The following is a 21,864-nucleotide window of genomic DNA, read 5'->3' as shown; positions in this document are numbered from 1 at the left end:
AGAATGATGAACATTCACCATTGGCCCTGCCAAGACAAAACGAATGTATCAGTGACAAATGGAGTGGCGTTGGCTAGAAAGCCCGTGACGTCGACCGTCGCACGAACAAGGAGAGGAGCCGGCTTCGGGCGGAAGTCGTGACAGTTACATCTGTCCTAGCTCGCTCATTAATGTCTTAATCAAAATTACGGAATGCCTCATATCCGCTTGTTGTGCCCTTATGCTATAGTTTGTTCAATCTCAATTGTCATTAGAAACCACTTTTGTTTAAGCTGAAGAGACTTCTTCTACAGTTAAGCCAGAAAAAACGATCCAGGATCAGATCAGAGTTTAAAAACTCACTGAAGAAACAAAGTGACAAGTTCAAACTGATATTTGGAAAAGAAAGTCTATCTGTGGATGACCTAGATGAAGCAGAAAATGTTATTAGATTTGAGCAACAACAGCACTTTAAACAAGAATTTGCACTCGTTGTGAAAGGAAAACAATGTGCCAAGAGAAGCGTCTCAATCTGTAAGCTTCATCCAATTGTTGACAATGGCATTCTGAGAGTGGGAGGAAGGCTAAGCAAAGCTGCTATGCCTACAGAACTAAAGAATCCTATGATTCTTCCCAAAGACTCCTACATCCCCAGACTCATCTTACTCCACATCCATGAGCAGGTTGGCCACTCTGGGAGAGGTCACATGCTTTCCAGACTTCGACCAGTGATATTGGATACCCTGTGCCAACTCCTTAGCAAGGAAGATCCTTAAGAGGTGTGTCTTCTGCAGGCGGATGCAAGCTAGAGCTGGAGAACAGAAGATGGCCGACCTTCCACAAGATCGGGTGTCACCTGATTTGCCACCTTTCACCCATGTGGGCATAGATTACTTCGTCCCCATAGAGGTGAAGCCAGGCCGCGTTCGTGTGAAGCGGTATGGTGTGATCTTTACTTGCCTTGTGAGTTGAGTTGTCCATCTAGAAGTTGCTAGTTATCTGGATAATGATTCCTGCATCAATGCCCTGTGCAGGTTGATCTGTCGAAGGGGCCCAGTAACAAGTATCAGAACCGACAATGGCACCAACAAAGAACACACAGAGAGCTAGGAGAAGCTCTGAAAGAGCTGGATCACAACAATATTCAAAATGAATTACTGAAGGAAGGAGTGACATGGTCATTCAAACCTCCCTCTGGAGCCCACCATGGGGGGGAGGGGGGGGGGTTATCGGTTGATCGGACTGGTGAAAAATATCCTCTATTCAGTCCTTAAAGAGCAATTATTGCATGATGAGGCTTTGCAGACTGCTTTGTGTGAAGTTGAGGCGATCAAGAACGACAGACCAATCACAACTGTGACAAATGACCCTAATGATCTGGAACTCCTGACCCTGAACCATCTGCTTCATCTGAAAGTTAAGCCAGTCCTGCCACCAGGACTATTCCAGAGAAGCAACCTACAATATAAGTACAATATATCACTGACCTCTTCTGGAAGAGATGGCTAAGGGAGTATCTTCTACATATGCAGAAGAGGAACAAGTGGAACAAAACTAAGAGAAACTTATTGTTGTCTTCTGTCGATGACACCTCCCCAAGGAACTCTTGGCTAACGGGGCATGTCGTGGAGGCTTTTCCAGGGGCCAAAGGTCGTGTCATGGTTAAGACCAAGACCATTATCTTACAGAGACCTATCAATAAACTCTGTCTGCTCCTGGAGGTTGATGGAGACACGCACACACACACACACACACACACACACACACACGAACACACACACACACACACACACACACACACACACACAGTGTTTCAAAACACGTGCACCTCTGAATCCTGGATGTCGTACTCATACATTTTTGGACGTCAAAACTCTTGACATTTTTGGAAGTTGAATATATTAGGTACGTACCTTTTATGATTTATCTTCACCTGATTGAGATATATTCCTTTGTCATTAGTGCAACTTTGTTTCTGGCTCCACCTCTTGCCCATTCATTGTACTGTGGTGTGTGTTAGTAATAGGATAAAGGCGGGAAGTTGGGCCTTCGGGGGGAAGAGGGCTCCTATCTAGAAGCGGGAGAGGAACAGTCTTTTGACCATACAGACATACAGACATATATATGTCGAGTAATCTATGATCTAAGTTGATTGGAGAATCAGTTTTTGTTAGATATAAGAAAAGGAAAACTTTTTGTTGCACCGTATCCCTGGATCTCATGGAATGTTTTTGCCGTTTTGGGAACGTCGAATGTGGACTGTATGCGTCCCTAAACAATCCCGCTTCAGGCTTGGGCAGTGGCTATGGTCAATTGGTAAGGAAGCCACTACAAGGCTGAATGAACTGTTTCGCTGCCAGACAAGACTCCGCTGATGTAGCCAGGTGGTAAGGTGTTGGCACTGCTGTTGGGACAGCTTTATGTAGGCCCTAACAGTCACGTGTGCTCCCTCTCCGGGCCTCTAGGTCACATGTCATGGCGCACACCTGTCACCATCGTTGCACACACCTGCACGTCTTCAGACTCACCTGGACTCCATCACCTCCCTAATTACCTTCCCTTCGGGTTCCTTCCCCAGGCCTTCTTGTCTCTGTCTCGTTACATTTATTTGACGTTACATTTATTTGATTAAAACACTCACTCCCTGAACTTGCTTCCCGACTCTCAGCGCACATCGTTACACTAACAGTTTGTGGGCTCCGTTTGGCACCGTTATAGTGCTGAGTATTGTTTAGTGTTGCGTTGTGGCTTTGCTGGCACTTTTTCCCCCCGTTTTTTTGCCCCACCAAGATTTACCTGCTGAAATCGCATCTGTGTGTATGTGTGTAGGTGTGTGTGTGTGTGTGTACATTGTGTGTGTGTACATAAGGATACACTGCAAAGGGGAGAGTCTGACGTCGTCTCCAGGCATGGTGGTGATATTGAGACGGACAGCGCTGGGGAACTGACTCATCAACTGGTTCTGGAAGTCGTCTCTACGCTCGTACTCCTTCCCCCGGTGGATAAACACCTTGTTCTGAGGTTAGAAACAGTTATACACAGTCATAAGGTGGTTATGAACAGTCATAAACACTACATAAGACTGCATTCTTTAAAAATGTGGATGTTGATATTGCTTCCTCTTGTGGATTGACAATCTGTTGTTTACTTTGTAATAAATCATTATTGACCTCCTCGAAATCATGTAGATATAAGCTCTTTCACAGTTCATTTGGAGCTAAAACGAGACATTGTGAATATAAGGTTAGGCAGATGCTTAGACATACCCTGAGGAAGGGAGGGTAACCCTGTCCGTAGTAGCCCACAGCAAAGTAATCTGGCTTGGGCCTCAGGATCGTCATAATGTTCTCATAGAACCTAGCCTGCTGCTTCTGCAGAGAGAGGGGGAGGTGGGGGGGGGGGGGTAGAGAGGTATAGGAAAGAGGGAGAGAGATGAAAGGTTTGGGAGAGAGATAGAGAGAGAGGATGTTGGGGGAGATAGAGGTAGTAGGGGTGGGAGAGAGGGTTAGGGGTAGGGTGGAGAGGGTTAGGGGGTATAGGGTGGAGAGGGTTAGGGGTAGGGTGGAGAGGGTTAGGGGGTAGGGTGGAGAGGGTTAGGGGGTATAGGGTGGAGAGGGTTAGGGGTAGGGTGGAGAGGGTTAGGGGGTATAGGGTGGAGAGGGTTAGGGGTAGGGTGGAGAGGGTTAGGGGGTATAGGGTGGAGAGGGTTAGGGGTAGGGTGGAGAGGGTTAGGGGGTAGGGTGGAGAGGGGAAGAGAAACAGACAGACAGACAGAGAGTGTGTGGGAGAAACAGACAGACAGACAGAGAGTGTGTGTGAGAAACAGACAGACAGAGAGTGTGTGTGAGAAACAGACAGACAGAGAGTGTGTGGGAGAAACAGACAGACAGAGAGTGTGTGTGAGAAACAGACAGACAGAGAGTGTGTGGGAGAAACAGACAGACAGAGAGTGTGTGGGAGAAACAGACAGACAGAGAGTGTGTGTGAGAAACAGACAGACAGAGAGTGTGTGTGAGAAACAGACAGGCAGAGAGTGTGTGGGTGAAACAGACAGACAGACAGAGAGTGTGTGGGAGAAACAGACAGACAGACAGACAGAGAGTGTGTGGGAGAAACAGACAGACAGACAGACAGAGAGTGTGTGGGAGAAACAGACAGACAGACAGACAGACAGACAGACAGACAGACAGAGAGTGTGTGGGAGAAACAGACAGACAGACAGACAGACAGACAGAGAGTGTGTGGGAGAAACAGACAGACAGACAGACAGACAGAGAGTGTGTGGGAGAAAAAGACAGACAAGAGAGTGTGTGGGAGAAACAGACAGACAGAGAGTGTGTGGGAGAAACAGACAGACAGAGAGTGTGTGGGAGAAACAGACAGACAGAGAGTGTGTGGGAGAAACAGACAGACAGAGAGTGTGTGGGAGAAACAGACAGACAGAGGAAGATAGAGAGTGTGTGGGAGAAACAGACAGACAGAGGAAGATAGAGAGTGTGTGGGAGAAACAGACAGACAGACAGACGGAGAAACAGACAGACAGAGGAAGATAGAGAGTGTGTGGGAGAAACAGACAGACAGAGAGTGTGTGGGAGAAACAGACAGACAGAGGAAGATAGAGAGTGTGTGGGAGAAACAGACAGACAGAGAGTGTGTGGGAGAAACAGACAGACAGACAGACGGAGAGTGTGTGGGAGAAACAGACAGATAGAGAGTGTGTGGGAGAAACAGACAGACAGAGGAAGATAGAGAGTGTGTGGAGAAACAGAAACAGACAGACAGACAGACAGACAGACAGACAGACAGACAGACAGACAGACAGACAGACAGACAGACAGACAGACAGACAGACAGACAGACAGACAGACAGACAGAGAGTGTGTGGGAGAAACAGACAGACAGAGAGTGTGTGGGAGAAACAGACAGACAGACAGACAGACAGACAGACAGACAGACAGACGGAGAGTGTGTGGGAGAAACAGACAGACAGAGAGTGTGTGGGAGAAACAGACAGACAGAGGAAGATAGAGAGTGTGTGGGAGAAACAGACAGACAGAGGAAGATAGAGAGTGTGTGGGAGAAACAGACAGACAGAGGAAGATAGAGAGTGTGTGGGAGAAACAGACAGACAGAGAGTGTGTGAGAGAAACAAACAGACAGAGAGTGTGTGAGAGAAACAGACAGACAGACAGACAGAGAGTGTGTGGGAGTAACAGACAGACAGAGAGTGTGTGGGAGAAACAGACAGACAGACAGACAGAGAGTGTGTGGGAGTAACAGACAGACAGAGAGTGTGTGGGAGAAACAGACAGACAGAGAGTGTGTGAGAGAAACAGACAGACAGACAGACAGACAGAGAGTGTGTGGGAGTAACAGACAGACAGAGAGTGTGTGGGAGAAACAGACAGACAGAGAGTGTGTGAGAGAAACAGACAGACAGACAGACAGACAGAGAGTGTGTGGGAGTAACAGACAGACAGAGAGTGTGTGGGAGAAACAGACAGACAGACAGACAGACCGAGAGTGTGTGGGAGAAACAGACAGACAGAGAGTGTGTGGGAGAAACAGACAGACAGAGAGTGTGTGGGAGAAACAGACAGACAGAGAGTGTGTGGGAGAAACAGACAGACAGAGAGTGTGTGGGAGAAACAGACAGACAGAGGAAGATAGAGAGTGTGTGGGAGAAACAGACAGATAGAAAGTGTGTGGGAGAAACAGACAGACAGAGGAAGATAGAGAGTGTGTGGGAGAAACAGACAGACAGAGGAAGATAGAGAGTGTGTGGGAGAAACAGACAGACAGAGAGTGTGTGGGAGAAACAGACAGACAGAGGAAGATAGAGAGTGTGTGGGAGAAACAGACAGACAGAGGAAGATAGAGAGTGTGTGGGAGAAACAGACAGACAGAGAGTGTGTGGGAGAAACAGACAGACAGACAGACAGACAGAGAGTGTGTGGGAGAAACAGACAGACAGACAGACAGAGAGTGTGTGGGAGAAACAGACAGACAGACAGACAGACAGACAGACAGACAGACAGACAGACAGAGAGTGTGTGGGAGAAACAGACAGACAGAGAGTGTGTGGGAGAAACAGACAGACAGAGGAAGATAGAGAGTGTGTGGGAGAAACAGACAGACAGAGGAAGATAGAGAGTGTGTGGGAGAAACAGACAGAAACAGACAGACAGAGGAAGATAGAGAGTGTGTGGGAGAAACAGACAGACAGAGGAAGATAGAGAGTGTGTGGGAGAAACAGACAGACAGAGAGTGTGTGGGAGAAACAGACAGACAGAGAGTGTGTGGGAGAAACAGACAGACAGAGGAAGATAGAGAGTGTGTGGGAGAAACAGACAGACAGAGAGTGTGTGGGAGAAACAGACAGACAGAGGAAGATAGAGAGTGTGTGGGAGAAACAGACAGACAGAGAGTGTGTGAGAGAAACAGACAGACAGACAGACAGAGAGTGTGTGGGAGTAACAGACAGACAGAGAGTGTGTGAGAGAAACAGACAGACAGACAGACAGACGAGTGTGTGGGAGTAACAGACAGACAGAGAGTGTGTGGGAGAAAAACAGACAGACAGACAGACAGACAGACAGACAGACAGACAGACAGACAGAGACAGACAGACAGACAGACAGACAGACAGACAGACAGACAGACAGACAGACAGACAGACAGACAGACAGACAGAGAGTGTGTGGGAGAAACAGACAGACAGAGAGTGTGTGGGAGAAACAGACAGACAGAGAGTGTGTGGGAGAAACAGACAGACAGAGGAAGATAGAGAGTGTGTGGGAGAAACAGACAGACAGAGGAAGATAGAGAGTGTGTGGGAGAAACAGACAGACAGAGAGTGTGTGGTAGAAACAGACAGACAGAGAGTGTGTGGAGAAACAGACAGACAGAGAGTGTGTGGGAGAAACAGACAGACAGAGAGTGTGTGGGAGAAACAGACAGACAGAGAGTGTGTGGGAGAAACAGACAGACAGAGAGTGACAGTGGGAGAAACAGACAGACAGAGAGTGTGTGGGAGAAACAGACAGACAGAGAGTGTGTGGGAGAAACAGACAGACAGAGGAAGATAGAGAGTGTGTGGGAGAAACAGACAGACAGAGGAAGATAGAGAGTGTGTGGAGAAACAGAAGACAGAGTGTGTGGGAGAAAAACAGACAGAGAGTGTGTGAGAGAAACAGACAGACAGAGAGTGTGTGAGAGAAACAGACAGACAGACAGACAGAGAGTGTGTGGGAGTAACAGACAGACAGAGAGTGTGTGGGAGAAACAGACAGACAGACAGACAGAGAGTGTGTGGGAGTAACAGACAGACAGAGAGTGTGTGGGAGAAACAGACAGACAGAGAGTGTGTGAGAGAAACAGACAGACAGACAGACAGACAGAGAGTGTGTGGGAGTAACAGACAGACAGAGAGTGTGTGGGAGAAACAGACAGACAGAGAGTGTGTGAGAGAAACAGACAGACAGACAGACAGACAGAGAGTGTGTGGGAGTAACAGACAGACAGAGAGTGTGTGGGAGAAACAGACAGACAGACAGACAGACCGAGAGTGTGTGGGAGAAACAGACAGACAGAGAGTGTGTGGGAGAAACAGACAGACAGAGAGTGTGTGGGAGAAACAGACAGACAGAGAGTGTGTGGGAGAAACAGACAGACAGAGAGTGTGTGGGAGAAACAGACAGACAGAGGAAGATAGAGAGTGTGTGGGAGAAACAGACAGATAGAAAGTGTGTGGGAGAAACAGACAGACAGAGGAAGATAGAGAGTGTGTGGGAGAAACAGACAGACAGAGGAAGATAGAGAGTGTGTGGGAGAAACAGACAGACAGAGAGTGTGTGGGAGAAACAGACAGACAGAGGAAGATAGAGAGTGTGTGGGAGAAACAGACAGACAGAGGAAGATAGAGAGTGTGTGGGAGAAACAGACAGACAGAGAGTGTGTGGGAGAAACAGACAGACAGACAGACAGACAGAGAGTGTGTGGGAGAAACAGACAGACAGACAGACAGAGAGTGTGTGGGAGAAACAGACAGACAGACAGACAGACAGACAGACAGACAGACAGACAGACAGACAGACAGACAGACAGAGAGTGTGTGGGAGAAACAGACAGACAGAGAGTGTGTGGGAGAAACAGACAGACAGAGGAAGATAGAGAGTGTGTGGGAGAAACAGACAGACAGAGGAAGATAGAGAGTGTGTGGGAGAAACAGACAGACAGAGGAAGATAGAGAGTGTGTGGGAGAAACAGACAGACAGAGGAAGATAGAGAGTGTGTGGGAGAAACAGACAGACAGAGAGTGTGTGGGAGAAACAGACAGACAGAGAGTGTGTGGGAGAAACAGACAGACAGAGGAAGATAGAGAGTGTGTGGGAGAAACAGACAGACAGAGAGTGTGTGGGAGAAACAGACAGACAGAGGAAGATAGAGAGTGTGTGGGAGAAACAGACAGACAGAGAGTGTGTGAGAGAAACAGACAGACAGACAGACAGAGAGTGTGTGGGAGTAACAGACAGACAGAGAGTGTGTGGAGAGAAACAGACAGACAGACAGACAGACAGACAGACAGAGTGTGTGGGAGTAACAGACAGACAGAGAGTGTGTGGGAGAAACAGACAGACAGACAGACAGACAGACAGACAGACAGACAGACAGACAGACAGACAGACAGAGAGTGTGTGGGAGAAACAGACAGACAGAGAGTGTGTGGGAGAAACAGACAGACAGAGAGTGTGTGGGAGAAACAGACAGACAGAGGAAGATAGAGAGTGTGTGGGAGAAACAGACAGACAGAGAGTGTGTGGTAGAAACAGACAGACAGAGAGTGTGTGGGAGAAACAGACAGACAGAGAGTGTGTGGGAGAAACAGACAGACAGAGAGTGTGTGGGAGAAACAGACAGACAGAGAGTGTGTGGGAGAAACAGACAGACAGAGAGTGTGTGGGAGAAACAGACAGACAGAGAGTGTGTGGGAGAAACAGACAGACAGAGAGTGTGTGGGAGAAACAGACAGACAGAGGAAGATAGAGAGTGTGTGGGAGAAACAGACAGACAGAGAGTGTGTGGGAGAAACAGACAGACAGAGAGTGTGTGGGAGAAACAGACAGACAGAGAGTGTGTGGGAGAAACAGACAGACAGAGGAAGATAGAGAGTGTGTGGGAGAAACAGACAGACAGAGAGTGTGTGGGAGAAACAGACAGACAGAGGAAGATAGAGAGTGTGTGGGAGAAACAGACAGACAGAGAGTGTGTGGGAGAAACAGACAGACAGAGGAAGATAGAGAGTGTGTGGGAGAAACAGACAGACAGAGAGTGTGTGGGAGAAACAGACAGACAGAGGAAGATAGAGAGTGTGTGGGAGAAACAGACAGACAGAGTGTGTGGGAGAAACAGACAGACAGAGGAAGATAGAGAGTGTGTGGGAGAAACAGACAGACAGAGGAAGATAGAGAGTGTGTGAGAGAAACAGACAGACAGACAGACAGAGAGTGTGTGGGAGAAACAGACAGACAGACAGACAGACAGACAGACAGACAGACAGACAGACAGACAGACAGACAGACAGAGACAGACAGACAGACAGACAGAGAGTGTGTGGGAGAAACAGACAGACAGAGGAAGATAGAGAGTGTGGGGAGAAACAGACAGACAGAGTGTGGGGAGAAACAGACAGACAGACAGACAGACAGACAGAGAGTGTGTGGGAGAAACAGACACAGACAGAGGAAGATAGAGAGTGTGGGGAGAAACAGACAGACAGACAGACAGACAGACAGAGTGTGTGGGAGAAACAGACAGACAGAGGAAGATAGAGAGTGTGTGGGAGAAACAGACAGACAGAGAGTGTGTGGGAGAAACAGACAGACAGAGGAAGATAGAGAGTGTGTGGGAGAAACAGACAGACAGAGAGTGTGTGGGAGAAACAGACAGACAGAGGAAGATAGAGAGTGTGTGGGAGAAACAGACAGACAGAGAGTGTGTGGGAGAAACAGACAGACAGAGGAAGATAGAGAGTGTGTGGGAGAAACAGACAGACAGAGGAAGATAGAGAGTGTGTGGGAGAAACAGACAGACAGAGGAAGATAGAGAGTGTGTGGGAGAAACAGACAGACAGAGAGTGTGTGGGAGAAACAGACAGACAGACAGACAGACAGACAGACAGACAGACAGACAGACAGACAGACAGACAGACAGACAGACAGACAGACAGACAGACAGACACAGACAGACAGACAGAGAGTGTGGGAGACAGACAGACAGAGAGTGTGTGGGAGAAACAGACAGACAGAGAGTGTGTGGGAGACAGACAGACAGACAGACAGACAGACAGACAGACAGACAGACAGACAGACAGACAGACAGACAGACAGACAGACAGACAGACAGACAGACAGACAGATAGAGAGTGTGTGGGAGAAACAGACAGACAGAGAGTGTGTGGGAGAAACAGACAGACAGACAGACAGACAGACAGACAGACAGACAGACAGACAGACAGACAGACAGACAGAGAGTGTGTGGGAGAAACAGACAGACAGAGAGTGTGTGGGAGAAACAGACAGACAGAGAGTGTGTGGAAGAAACAGACAGACAGAGGAAGATAGAGAGTGTGTGGGAGAAACAGACAGACAGAGGAAGATAGAGAGTGTGTGGGAGAAACAGACAGACAGAGAGTGTGTGGGAGAAACAGACAGACAGAGAGTGTGTGGTAGAAACAGACAGAGAGTGTGTGGGAGAAACAGACAGACAGAGAGTGTGTGGTAGAAACAGACAGACAGAGAGTGTGTGGGAGAAACAGACAGACAGAGAGTGTGTGGGAGAAACAGACAGACAGAGAGTGTGTGGGAGAAACAGACAGACAGAGAGTGTGTGGTAGAAACAGACAGACAGAGAGTGTGTGGGAGAAACAGACAGACAGAGAGTGTGTGGGAGAAACAGACAGACAGAGAGTGTGTGGGAGAAACAGACAGACAGAGAGTGTGTGGAGAAACAGACAGACAGAGTGTGTGGGAGAAACAGACAGACAGAGAGTGTGTGGGAGAAACAGACAGACAGAGAGTGTGTGGGAGAAACAGACAGACAGAGAGTGTGTGGGAGAAACAGACAGACAGAGAGTGTGTGGGAGAAACAGACAGACAGAGAGTGTGTGGGAGAAACAGACAGACAGAGAGTGTGTGGGAGAAACAGACAGACAGAGAGTGTGTGGGAGAAACAGACAGACAGAGAGTGTATGGGAGAAACAGACAGACAGAGAGTGTGTGGGAGAAACAGACAGACAGACAGAGAGTGTGTGGGAGAAACAGACAGACAGAGAGTGTGTGGGAGAAACAGACAGACAGAGAGTGTGTGGGAGAAACAGACAGACAGAGAGTGTGTGGGAGAAACAGACAGACAGAGAGTGTGTGGGAGAAACAGACAGACAGAGAGTGTGTGGGAGAAACAGACAGACAGAGAGTGTGTGGGAGAAACAGACAGACAGAGAGTGTGTGGGAGCAACAGACAGACAGAGGAAGATCGAGACAGGATAAAGCTACAGCAAGACAAATGACACACCCTGTTTTTCAACGCTGAAATACCGGAGAAAAGATAAAAGGGCAGAATCTATCATATTTATTGCACAACGACACATTTCAGAGGAGTGAAGTGAGACTCTTGGGAGGCGAGAGAGGAGAAAAACCACGAGAGGGGAAGCGGAGGAGAACAGTCCAAATGTGATGTACTGTAAGGGCTGAAGGAGAGGAGAAGTCAAGAGAAAGCGAGAAGAGTGGAGGAGAGTTCTCGGGGGTCCCTGTGAAGGGTGTTAGAAGTCAAGAAGAAACACTAAATGAAGGCAGCTTGCCGACAAAACATCCATATGCGGAATAGGACGCAACAGTGTGTCTTACCAGACTCTGGCTGAGCAGCTCGTATTCAAACACTTCCATCTCGTACTGGTCAGCCAGCTCCTTACACAGAGTTATAGCTTCCTCCCACATCTACACAACCCAGAGAGACGAACGATTACCAACACACACCCATGGAGAGAAGAGAAGGTTCTACGAGATAACCAACTCCAACACTTCTACAGAGAGCAGAGACGTACGTAACATAGCAAGATCACCGACTCCGCAACAGAGAGCACAGAGACTGTGTCCAACTTCAATGCATCTATCCATCCAGCCAAGACACTATACAGAATCAAGATTAGCCGACTCTGCTCCTGACCTTGCCCTTGTCGAAGTACCCGATGATGGTTTCGTAGAGATCCTCCTTCTGCTGGCGCTGGGTCTGACAGCTACGCACCTCAAACTGGGGACTGCACTGGTCCTCTGACCACTGCGAGCGGTGTAGGGATTTAGGGAGGGATGGAGGGGTGGAGAGATAAAGAAATAGAGGGGGCAGAGATGAAACAATCAGAGCGGTAGGACATGCTATAAACAGGACTGGAGTGGATGGTCAGGGGGTCGGAGCATAGTTCTAGAAATATTTTGTAGACTGCAAATGGGCCGCAAGAAGCTCAAACAGATATACAGCGATTCTTCCTTCAAGAGTTGCGGCGAACTGCAGCACAGCTTGCAGGGTGCGGCTGAATTCTGTGGCACGTTATTTAAGTGTCGGCCATTGTTGCCAGAATGTATCACAATATGCCACCTTAAAGCTCTAAACTTTTAAAGGGAGAACCACTGTAGGCATTTGACAAACACTGAATCATTTAAACCTTGACTACACTGAGAAACATTAACATATGCTCTATATTCATGCGTGGGGATACTTGGGAATTGGTTTCCTACATTAAAATCACTTGAGCCTAAGTTCCTGGTGATTTTACAGTCCTTCATGTCCTTTACAGTCCTTTTTTTGTGCTCAGAGGACCAATTCAAATTACAAGTGAATGTCAGTGCGTGTGTGTTCGTGGGTGGGTGGGTGTGTTCGTGGGTGGGTGGGTGTGTTCGTGGGTGGGTGGGTGGTGTGTGTGTGTGTGTGTTTGGGTGGGGTGGGTGTGTTCGTGGGTGGGTGGGTCTGTTCGTGGGTGGGTGGGTGGGTACACGCGCGTGTCTGTTTATGTGTACCTTGAGCAGGCGAGAGTGAAGCAACAGGGTGTATGCAGCCTCGGTGTAGTTTTCCACAGCCATGTGAAGGTCTCTCAGCTTGTAGAGGTATCTGTAACACACACACACACACACACACACGCACACACACACACACGGGTTAATACACATCAAACTGTAATGTATACCATTGTCCACTAGATGTCAGGGTTGCCTAGACAACTCAGTGACTCGACCAACATTCTGTGATACAACGGAGCCAATCTGTTATGTGATTGTGATGGCCTTGACCTGTACACATCACAGTCTGACGTGAACACTGTGGAACTTAGTGGGCAGAACTTTATTGTGTCCTCAGGGACAAAAAACACGAGTCTGCCCTCGCTTGCCTTAACCCTAGGTCTCCCTTTCACCTCTCTCTCTCTTTCTATTTACCTTCCTTTTTTCTGTTCTCTCTGCCCTCTCTTTTCCTCTTATTTCTCTGTGTCTCTCTCTCTGTGTCGCTCTCTGTGTCTCTCTCTGCCCTCTCTTTTCCTCTTATTTCTCTGTGTCTCTCTCTGTCTCTCTGCCCTCTCTTTTCCTCTTATTTCTCTGTGTCTCTCTCTGTCTCTCTGTGTCTCTCTCTGTCTCTCTGCCCTCTCTTTTCCTCTTATTTCTCTGTGTCTCTCTCTGTCTCTCTGCCCTCTCTTTTCCTCTTATTTCTCTGTGTCTCTCTCTGTCTCTCTCTCTCTGTGTCGCTCTCTGTCTCTCTCTCTGTGTCTCTCTCTGTGTCTCTCTCTGTGTCTCTCTCTCTCTGTGTCTCTCTCTGTCTCTCTGCCCTCTCTTTTCCTCTTATTTCTCTGTGTCTCTCTCTGTCTCTCTGTGTCGCTCTCTGTCTCTCTGCCCTCTCTTTTCCTCTTATTTCTCTGTGTCTCTCTCTGTCTCTCTGCCCTCTCTTTTCCTCTTATTTCTCTGTGTCTCTCTCTGTCTCTCTGTGTCGCTCTCTGTCTCTCTGCCCTCTCTTTTCCTCTTATTTCTCTGTGTCTCTCTCTCTGCCCTCTCTTTTCCTCTTATTTCTCTGTGTCTCTCTCGGTGTCTCTCTCTGTCTCTCTGCCCTCTCTTTTCCTCTTATTTCTCTGTGTATCTCTCTGTGTCTCTCTCTGTCTCTCTGCCCTCTCTTTTCCTCTTATTTCTCTGTGTCTCTCTCTGTCTCTCTGTTTCTCTCTCTCTGTGTCTCTCTCTGTGTCTCTCTCTGTCTCTCTGCCCTCTCTTTTCCTCTTATTTCTCTGTGTATCTCTCTGTCTCTCTGCCCTCTCTTTTCCTCTTATTTCTCTGTGTCTCTCTCTGTCTCTCTGCCCTCTCTTTTCCTCTTATTTCTCTGTGTCTCTCTCTGTGTATCTCTCTGTCTCTCTGCCCTCTCTTTTCCTCTTATTTCTCTGTGTCTCTCTCTGTCTCTCTGTGTCTCTCTCTCTCTGTCGCTCTCTGTGTCTCTCTCTGTCTCTCTGCCCTCTCTTTTCCTCTTATTTCTCTGTCTCTCTGTGTCTCTCTCTCTGTGTCTCTCTCTGTGTCTCTCTCTGTCTCTCTGCCCTCTCTTTTCCTCTTATTTCTCTGTGTCTCTCTCTGTCTCTCTGCCCTCTCTTTTCCTCTTATTTCTCTGTCTCTCTCTCTGTCTCTCTGTGTCTCTCTCTCTGTGTATCTCTCTGTGTCTCTCTCTGTCTCTCTGCCCTCTCTTTTCCTCTTATTTCTCTGTGTCTCTCTCTGTCTCTCTCTCTGTGTCTCTCTCTGTGTCTCTCTCTGTCTCTCTGCCCTCTCTTTTCCTCTTATTTCTCTGTGTCTCTCTCTGTGTCTCTCTCTGTCTCTCTGCCCTCTCTTTTCCTCTTATTTCTCTGTGTATCTCTCTGTCTCTCTGCCCTCTCTTTTCCTCTTATTTCTCTGTGTCTCTCTCTGTGTATCTCTCTGTCTCTCTGCCCTCTCTTTTCCTCTTATTTCTCTGTGTCTCTCTCTGTCTCTCTGTGTCTCTCTCTCTCTGTCGCTCTCTGTGTCTCTCTCTGTCTCTCTGCCCTCTCTTTTCCTCTTATTTCTCTGTCTCTCTCTCTGTCTCTCTGTGTCTCTCTCTCTGTGTCTCTCTCTGTGTGTGTGTCTCTCTCTGTGTCTCTATGTCTCTCTGTGTCTCTATGTCTCTCTGTGTCTCTCTCTGTCTCTCACTCTGTCTCCCTATGTGTCTCTCTAAGTGTATCTCTCTCTGTGTCTCTCTCTGTGTCTCTGTGTGTGTGTGTGTGTGTCTCTCTCTCTGTGTCTCTCTCTGTGTGTGTCTCTCTGTGTGTGTCTCTCTCTCTGTCTCTGTTATTTCTAACCCTCCCTGTCACCCATTCTCAGCAGATACATTGGTACCTTTTTCAGATTCTGTCAAATGTGACATTTTAAGGGTTTTTAACATTCTAGGTTTCCAACAGAGAAAAGCAGTGTATCTTTGACTAGCTTAACTTTCATTTCCTCCTACATCTGTTTAACACATTCACGAAGAATTCAGACCCCTTGAATTTTTCCACATTTTGTTACATTACAGCCTTATTCAAATATGGAATAAATGGTTTCTTCCCTCACCCATCTACACACAATACCCCATAATGACAAAGCAAAAGCAGGTTTTTAGAGATTTTTGCAAATTTATACACCCCCTCCGCCTTACATTTACATAAGTATTCAGACACTTTACTCAGTACTTTGTTTAAGCACCTTTGGCAGCGATTACAGCCTAGAATCTTCTTGGGTATGACGCTAGAAGCTTGGCACACCTGTATTTAGGAAGTTTCTCCCATTCTTCTCTGCAGATCCTCTCAAGCTCTGTCAGGTTGGATGGGGAGCGTCGCTGCACAGCTATTTTCCAGTCTCTCCAGAGATGTTTGATCGGGTTCAAATCTGTGCTCTGGCTGAGCCACTCAAGGACATTCAGAGACTTGTCCCGAAGCCACTCTTGCTTTGATTTGGCTGTGTGCTTAGGTTCGTTGTCCTGTTGGAAGGTGAACCTTCACCCCAGTCTGAGATATTGAGTGCTCTGCAGCTGGTTTTCATCAAGGATCTCTCTGTCCTTTGCTCTGTTCATCTTTCTCTCGATCCTGACTAGTCTCCGAGTCCCTGCCACTGAAAAACATCCCCACAGCATGATTCTACCACCAATTTGTTTCACGATAGGGATGGTGACAGATTTCATCCTCTTTGGCCTTCAAATCTTGGTTTCATCAGATCAGAGAATCTTGTTTCTCATGGTCTGGGAGTCTTTAGGTGCCTTTTGGCAAACTCCAAGCGGGCTGTCATGTACCTTTTACTGAAGAGTGTCTTCCATCTGGCCACTCTACCATAAAGCCTGATTGGTGGTGTGCTGCAGAGATGGTTGTCCTTCTGGAAGGTTCTCCCATCTCCACAGAGGTACTCTGGAGCTTTGTCAGATTGACTATCGGGTTCTTGGTCACCTCCCTGACCAAGGCCCTTCTCCTCAAATTGCTCAGTTTGGCAGGGTGGCCAGTCTTGGTGATTCCAAACTTCTTCCATTTAAGAATGATGGAGGCCACTGTGTTCTTGGGGACCTTCAATACTGTAGACAGATCTGTGCCTCGACACAATCCTGTGTTGGACCTCTACGGGCAATTTCTTCGACCCCATGGCTTGGATTTTGCTCTGACATGCATTGCAAACCGTGGGACCTTATATAGACAGGTGTGTGCCTTTCCAAATCATGTCCAATCAACTGAATTTACCAGAGGTGGACTCCAATCAAGCTGTGGATACATCTCAAGGATGATCAATGGAAACAGGATGCACCTCACCTCAATGTCAAGTCTCATAGCAAAGGGTCTGAATACTTATGTAAATAAGGTATCTGTTTTTTTTTATACATTTGCAAAAATGTCTAAAAACCTGTTTTGACTTTGTCATTATGGGGTATTGTGTGTAGATTGATGAGGGAAAAATGCATTCAAGGCTGTAATGTAAAGAAAATGTTTAAAAGGGAAGGGGTCTGAATACTTTCCGAATGCACAGTACATTCCTCCTTTTGGAATACGCCTTCCTCTTTATCATCTCCTCTTTGAGTTGTTTGATTAACCTCTCTCCTCTCACTTTCTGTCTCTCTCTGTCCTTCACTTTCTCACAATCTCTCCCATCTCCCCCCACTCTCCCTCCATCCCTCTTTCAGTTCAATACACCTCACACTCCCTATTTACATCTTTCTCTTTCTCCATCTCTCTCTCTCGCTCCCTCTCTCTCGCTCTCTCCCTCTCTTTCTCTCTCACTCAATCCCTCCCCCTCCCTCTCTCTCCTCCCCCTCTTTCTCTCTCCCACTCAGTCTCTCTCTCTCTCTCCCTCTCTCCATCCCTCCCTCTCTCTCCATCCCTCTCTCTCTCTCTCTCTCCTAAAATGAGTGCACATGTTGCTGTGAGTGGAGGGCCTGATCCTCTGGATTTTTGACATTAATTCAGCAGGATTGAGATAATCCCTTGTCAGATTATACACACACATATACACACACACACACACACACACACGGACAGACACAGACACAGACACACACACACACATGGACAGACACAGACACAGACACACACACACACAGGCACAGACACACACACAAGGTCACATTTTCGCCCTCACCCAGTGAGTAATCCACTGTTATACACGGTCTAACCAGCTCATGTAGCCTGCCCAGTCCAACACCACGGGCAGTCATACATATACAGAAACACTCTAACGTTTTAAATATATATGAAAGTAGAGTGGTTGTGTAACTAGAGTTATGAAACCTATCTACAATTGAAATGACAACGTGTTATTGTTGCATAAAGTGTCACCTGATGTACATCCCTTCACGGTTGATGTCCTTGTAGAAATTCTGCAAAACAACAGAGAGGAGTGTGAGACTTTGCTTGTTAGCGTGGACATGTGTGTGGGGAGAGAGAGTGTGTGTGTGTCTCATCACCAGCCCACACACACACACACACACGACGCACGCACACACACACCACGTTTCTTCTCTTGTGCTCACTTACTGAGAATAACACTCAAGGCAGAACACACACATCTCCAGCGTACGTCCCCATCTAAAACACTCCGATAATCTCTGCATCTGAGTGATCCAGATGCAGCCCGAGGATCTGTGTGTTAGCTAAAGCATGCTAATGTCAGTTAGCCTGAGCTAGTGAAGATTGGCTTGCATATTGCATAGCATGCTAACGTCGTTAGACTGAGGTAGGGATGATTAGCTTGCATATTGCATAGCATGCTAATGTCAGTTAGCATGAGGTAAGGATGATTAGCTTGCGTGTAGCATAGCATGCTAATGTTAGCTAGCCGGAGGTAAGGATATTTAGCTCTCAAAACAGCGCGTCATGAAAAGGAATGGCTAATGCATAGCCATAGGGGGCTGAATAGGCCTAACTGTGCTTTACAGCTGTGTTACTGACAGACAGACCGCCCCGTGTGACTACTATAGTGTCACAGTATAATACAGTAACACAACAACGGCAGGCTAGTAATGCTTCTGAGACCCATCTTATCTTTTACTGATCTGGGATTTTATATTTAGTCTAACAGATGCTGTTACTGGATGTTGTAGAAGACGAAGGTTCCAATGTATTACTATTTTTAGAATGTATCAGAACGAGGTCATAATTAGTTGGATGTTACTTAGTGGCTGGTGATGCCATGTAACGGCTACACGGCGGGCACTGTTGATTGGCATGGAATTGATTGTCAGATGATATACAGAGCAACAGATTGGTTTATTGTTGGGGAGAAGGGTGTAGTTTTGTGCTGAAAGTGAAACTGCAACTCAAGATGGATTTGCTCGAGGCGGCTGATGACACATGAAACACGAAGGTGTGTGTACAGCAGTTGACGCAACAACGTGCTAATCGCCGCGACACCAGATACGCTGATGAAAGATTGCAGCAGTCTGCCCAATGTGGATCTTCCTGTCGTGGGCGGAGCGTACCAGCAGATTGACGGTGCAGCTCATGCGGTTGTTGCGGCTGTCGTCACTCATCACCGTGCGGTAGTCAAGGAGACGCACCAGGAGTCCCTTCACCAAGTCAACGAAGTGCTCGACCTCTGGCCTTAACAAGGGATGCTCCACAGCACACTCCAACAGTCTGACAAACACACACACACACGGACACACACACGCACACACACGTAAGCCAGTACGTGTAAGGTTACAGTATAAGGTTACAGATATTGCCTGTGATGTGGATATTGGTATTGATGAAAGACACCCACATGGTTTCCAGTAGCTCCATGTATCTCTCATCTCCTCCTCCTCCCTCCACCTCATGATCCAGCTTCAGAATGATCTCATTCTCAAACTACAGACAGACAGACAGAGGGAGAGAAGCGATAGAGAATGGGTAAGCCTCTCGGGAAGCTGTAAAAGTCTGGGTGTGTGTGCGCACGCATGCGTGTGTGGTTGTGTGTGTGTGTGTGTGCCACTGTCACACCTTTTGGAAGTGCGCGGAGAGTTTGTGTTCACACTGCATCATGTCGAAGAAGATGGGGATGGTGGCTCGTCTCAGCTCTTCCCCAGGAATCAGAGTCATCTCCAGGATAGGACCCACCATCCCAGGGATAAAACAGATCTTATTCCCACCTACGCACGCACGCACGCACACACACACACACACACACACACACACACACACACACACACACACACACACACACACACACACACACACACACACACACACACAGTCTCAGAGTCTGTAACACCCACATGCATACATTCGCACGCAAACACACACGCACACACACTTACCCAGTTTGTACCACATGTCCCGTATGGCAAAACCGATGAGTCTCCTCATGTCTCCATACCTGAAGATAAAAATAAATCAGCTTCGTTTTAGTACATTATCGTTAATATTGCCAGAGGAGAAACAAAAGAGAAATTGTTTAAATTGAATTCACTTTGCCAGGATCTTGTTCCTCTTGGTTGGAGAGAAGTGCTGCAGTTGCAATGACTCTTGGGTAATGAATGCCACAGCCAAATGGAAGTAATTATTCCACAACTACAGAGAGAAGAGAGGGATCAAAATAATGAGAATGTGTGTGTGTGTGTGAGAGAGAGAATGAGTGTGGAGTGTTCACTTTCATCATTTTCACACATACAAACACAAAAACTCACACATACACACACTGACCTGCACTTCAAAGTCATTGTTGTTGAGGAATTTGAGGTTCATGGTGTCAGCGTAGGTGTTGATGGCTCTGAGGAACACCCTGACAGAGACACAGTGTACAGTTTATGAGATGACAGCATGATATCTATCTCTACCTATATACTGTATCAATGTTCTATATCTATCTCTACCTATATACTGTATCAATGTTCTATATCTATCTCTACCTATATACTGTATCAATGTTCTATATCTATCTCTACCTATATACTGTATCAATGTTCTATATCTATCTCTACCTATATACTGTATCAATGTTCTATATCTATCTCTACCTATATACTGTATCAATGTTCTATATCTATCTCTACCTATATACTGTATCAATGTTCTATATCTATCTCTACCTATATACTGTATCAATGTTCTATATCTATCTCTACCTATATACTGTATCATGTTCTATCTCAATGTTCTATATCTATCTCTACCTATATACTGTATCAATGTTCTATATCTATCTCTACCTATATACTGTATCATGTTCTATCTCAATGTTCTATATCTATCTCTACCTATATACTGTATCAATGTTCTATATCTATCTCTACCAATATACTGTATCAATGTTCTATCTCAATGTTCTATATCTATCTCTACTTATATACTGTATCAATGTTCTATCTCAATGTTCTATATCTATCTCTACCAATATACTGTATCAATGTTCTATCTCAATGTTCTATATCTATCTCTACCAATATACTGTATCAATGTTAACTGTATTGATATGTTATCATTATACATGCCATCTGATATCTATATCAATTGGACCTGATACGAATATTCATGTAAATGATATCAATAATACAATATTGACACAGTATCCATATATACGGATATCCATATAGCTTGAGCAGGTACTGATAATACATGAGTAATTATTAAAATAATTCCAATTGTTATGTAAAGGGACTAAACTATTTTACCATATTTAACTTTATCTAAGTTTAAAAAGTGAAGTTCAAGTAAACTAGCTGACTATCTTCCCTTGCCTTTCTCTTCCAGGCACAATCTATCTTATTAATCCTGTAAAATAACTGATTGCTCCCTCCATCAGACCTCTCTATCGTTTCTCTCTAGGAAACACTCTATCTCCTCATCCTTCCCTTATTAACCCGTGTCCACTCATCCTTATCTTCTCTCTCTCTAGCTATCTCTTTATCTCTCTCGCCCTCTCTCTCTCTCTCTCTCTGCACTGTGCTATCGGACATATCCTTGGCCTATGGAAATCTCTCTGTCTCTCTCAACCCCCCATCTGTATCCCAGGGCTAGTATCATGGTGTGTTATCTAAGGCCTTGTCTGGTCTCATAGGATAAACAGTCCCTTACAGCCTAGCGACATGACAAATCCTGTAGAAGCTACAGTCCACAACAACCAACAACAACACATCTGCTCACCGTGGACCTAATGTAACAGAATGGAATATCAGTTGCATGTTTGAAACTTTTTTTGAGGAAATATCTTAAAACGTTGGTCCAGCGACCCCTGTTGTTAATGAGACAACGTCGGCCTTCAGCCCAGTTCAGGCCGACATGAGGCAAGGCAAAATGAAACTAGCCACTTTTAGAATGTTGTGTTGTACAGCAGCTGACTAAAGACAAGGCATTTAGATCACGGAGACTAGGCA

The 21,864-nt window shown here is 46.5% G+C and overlaps 1 protein-coding gene across 1 annotated transcript in view; it reads right to left on the bottom strand.

The window, feature by feature from the left end:
- The window catches only part of LOC112220473 (dedicator of cytokinesis protein 2), a 186,137-nt gene that overhangs the window by 15,990 nt on the left and 148,283 nt on the right, over positions 1–21,864 (bottom strand). The window contains exons 30-41 of the mRNA XM_042302941.1: positions 20,195–20,273; positions 19,962–20,062; positions 19,810–19,868; positions 19,493–19,641; positions 19,275–19,360; positions 18,991–19,147; positions 17,849–17,889; positions 13,047–13,137; positions 12,202–12,312; positions 11,883–11,972; positions 3,246–3,350; positions 2,854–2,995 (exon numbers count right to left, since the gene is read on the bottom strand). Coding sequence (XP_042158875.1) covers positions 2,854–2,995; positions 3,246–3,350; positions 11,883–11,972; positions 12,202–12,312; positions 13,047–13,137; positions 17,849–17,889; positions 18,991–19,147; positions 19,275–19,360; positions 19,493–19,641; positions 19,810–19,868; positions 19,962–20,062; positions 20,195–20,273 — 1,211 coding nt within the window. The remainder of the gene's footprint in view (positions 1–2,853; positions 2,996–3,245; positions 3,351–11,882; positions 11,973–12,201; positions 12,313–13,046; positions 13,138–17,848; positions 17,890–18,990; positions 19,148–19,274; positions 19,361–19,492; positions 19,642–19,809; positions 19,869–19,961; positions 20,063–20,194; positions 20,274–21,864) is intronic.

Source organism: Oncorhynchus tshawytscha, linkage group LG21 (genome assembly GCF_018296145.1).
Source record: "Oncorhynchus tshawytscha isolate Ot180627B linkage group LG21, Otsh_v2.0, whole genome shotgun sequence".
Classification (NCBI taxonomy): Eukaryota; Metazoa; Chordata; class Actinopteri; order Salmoniformes; family Salmonidae; genus Oncorhynchus; species Oncorhynchus tshawytscha.
This window is presented reverse-complemented; position numbering and strand designations above follow the sequence as displayed.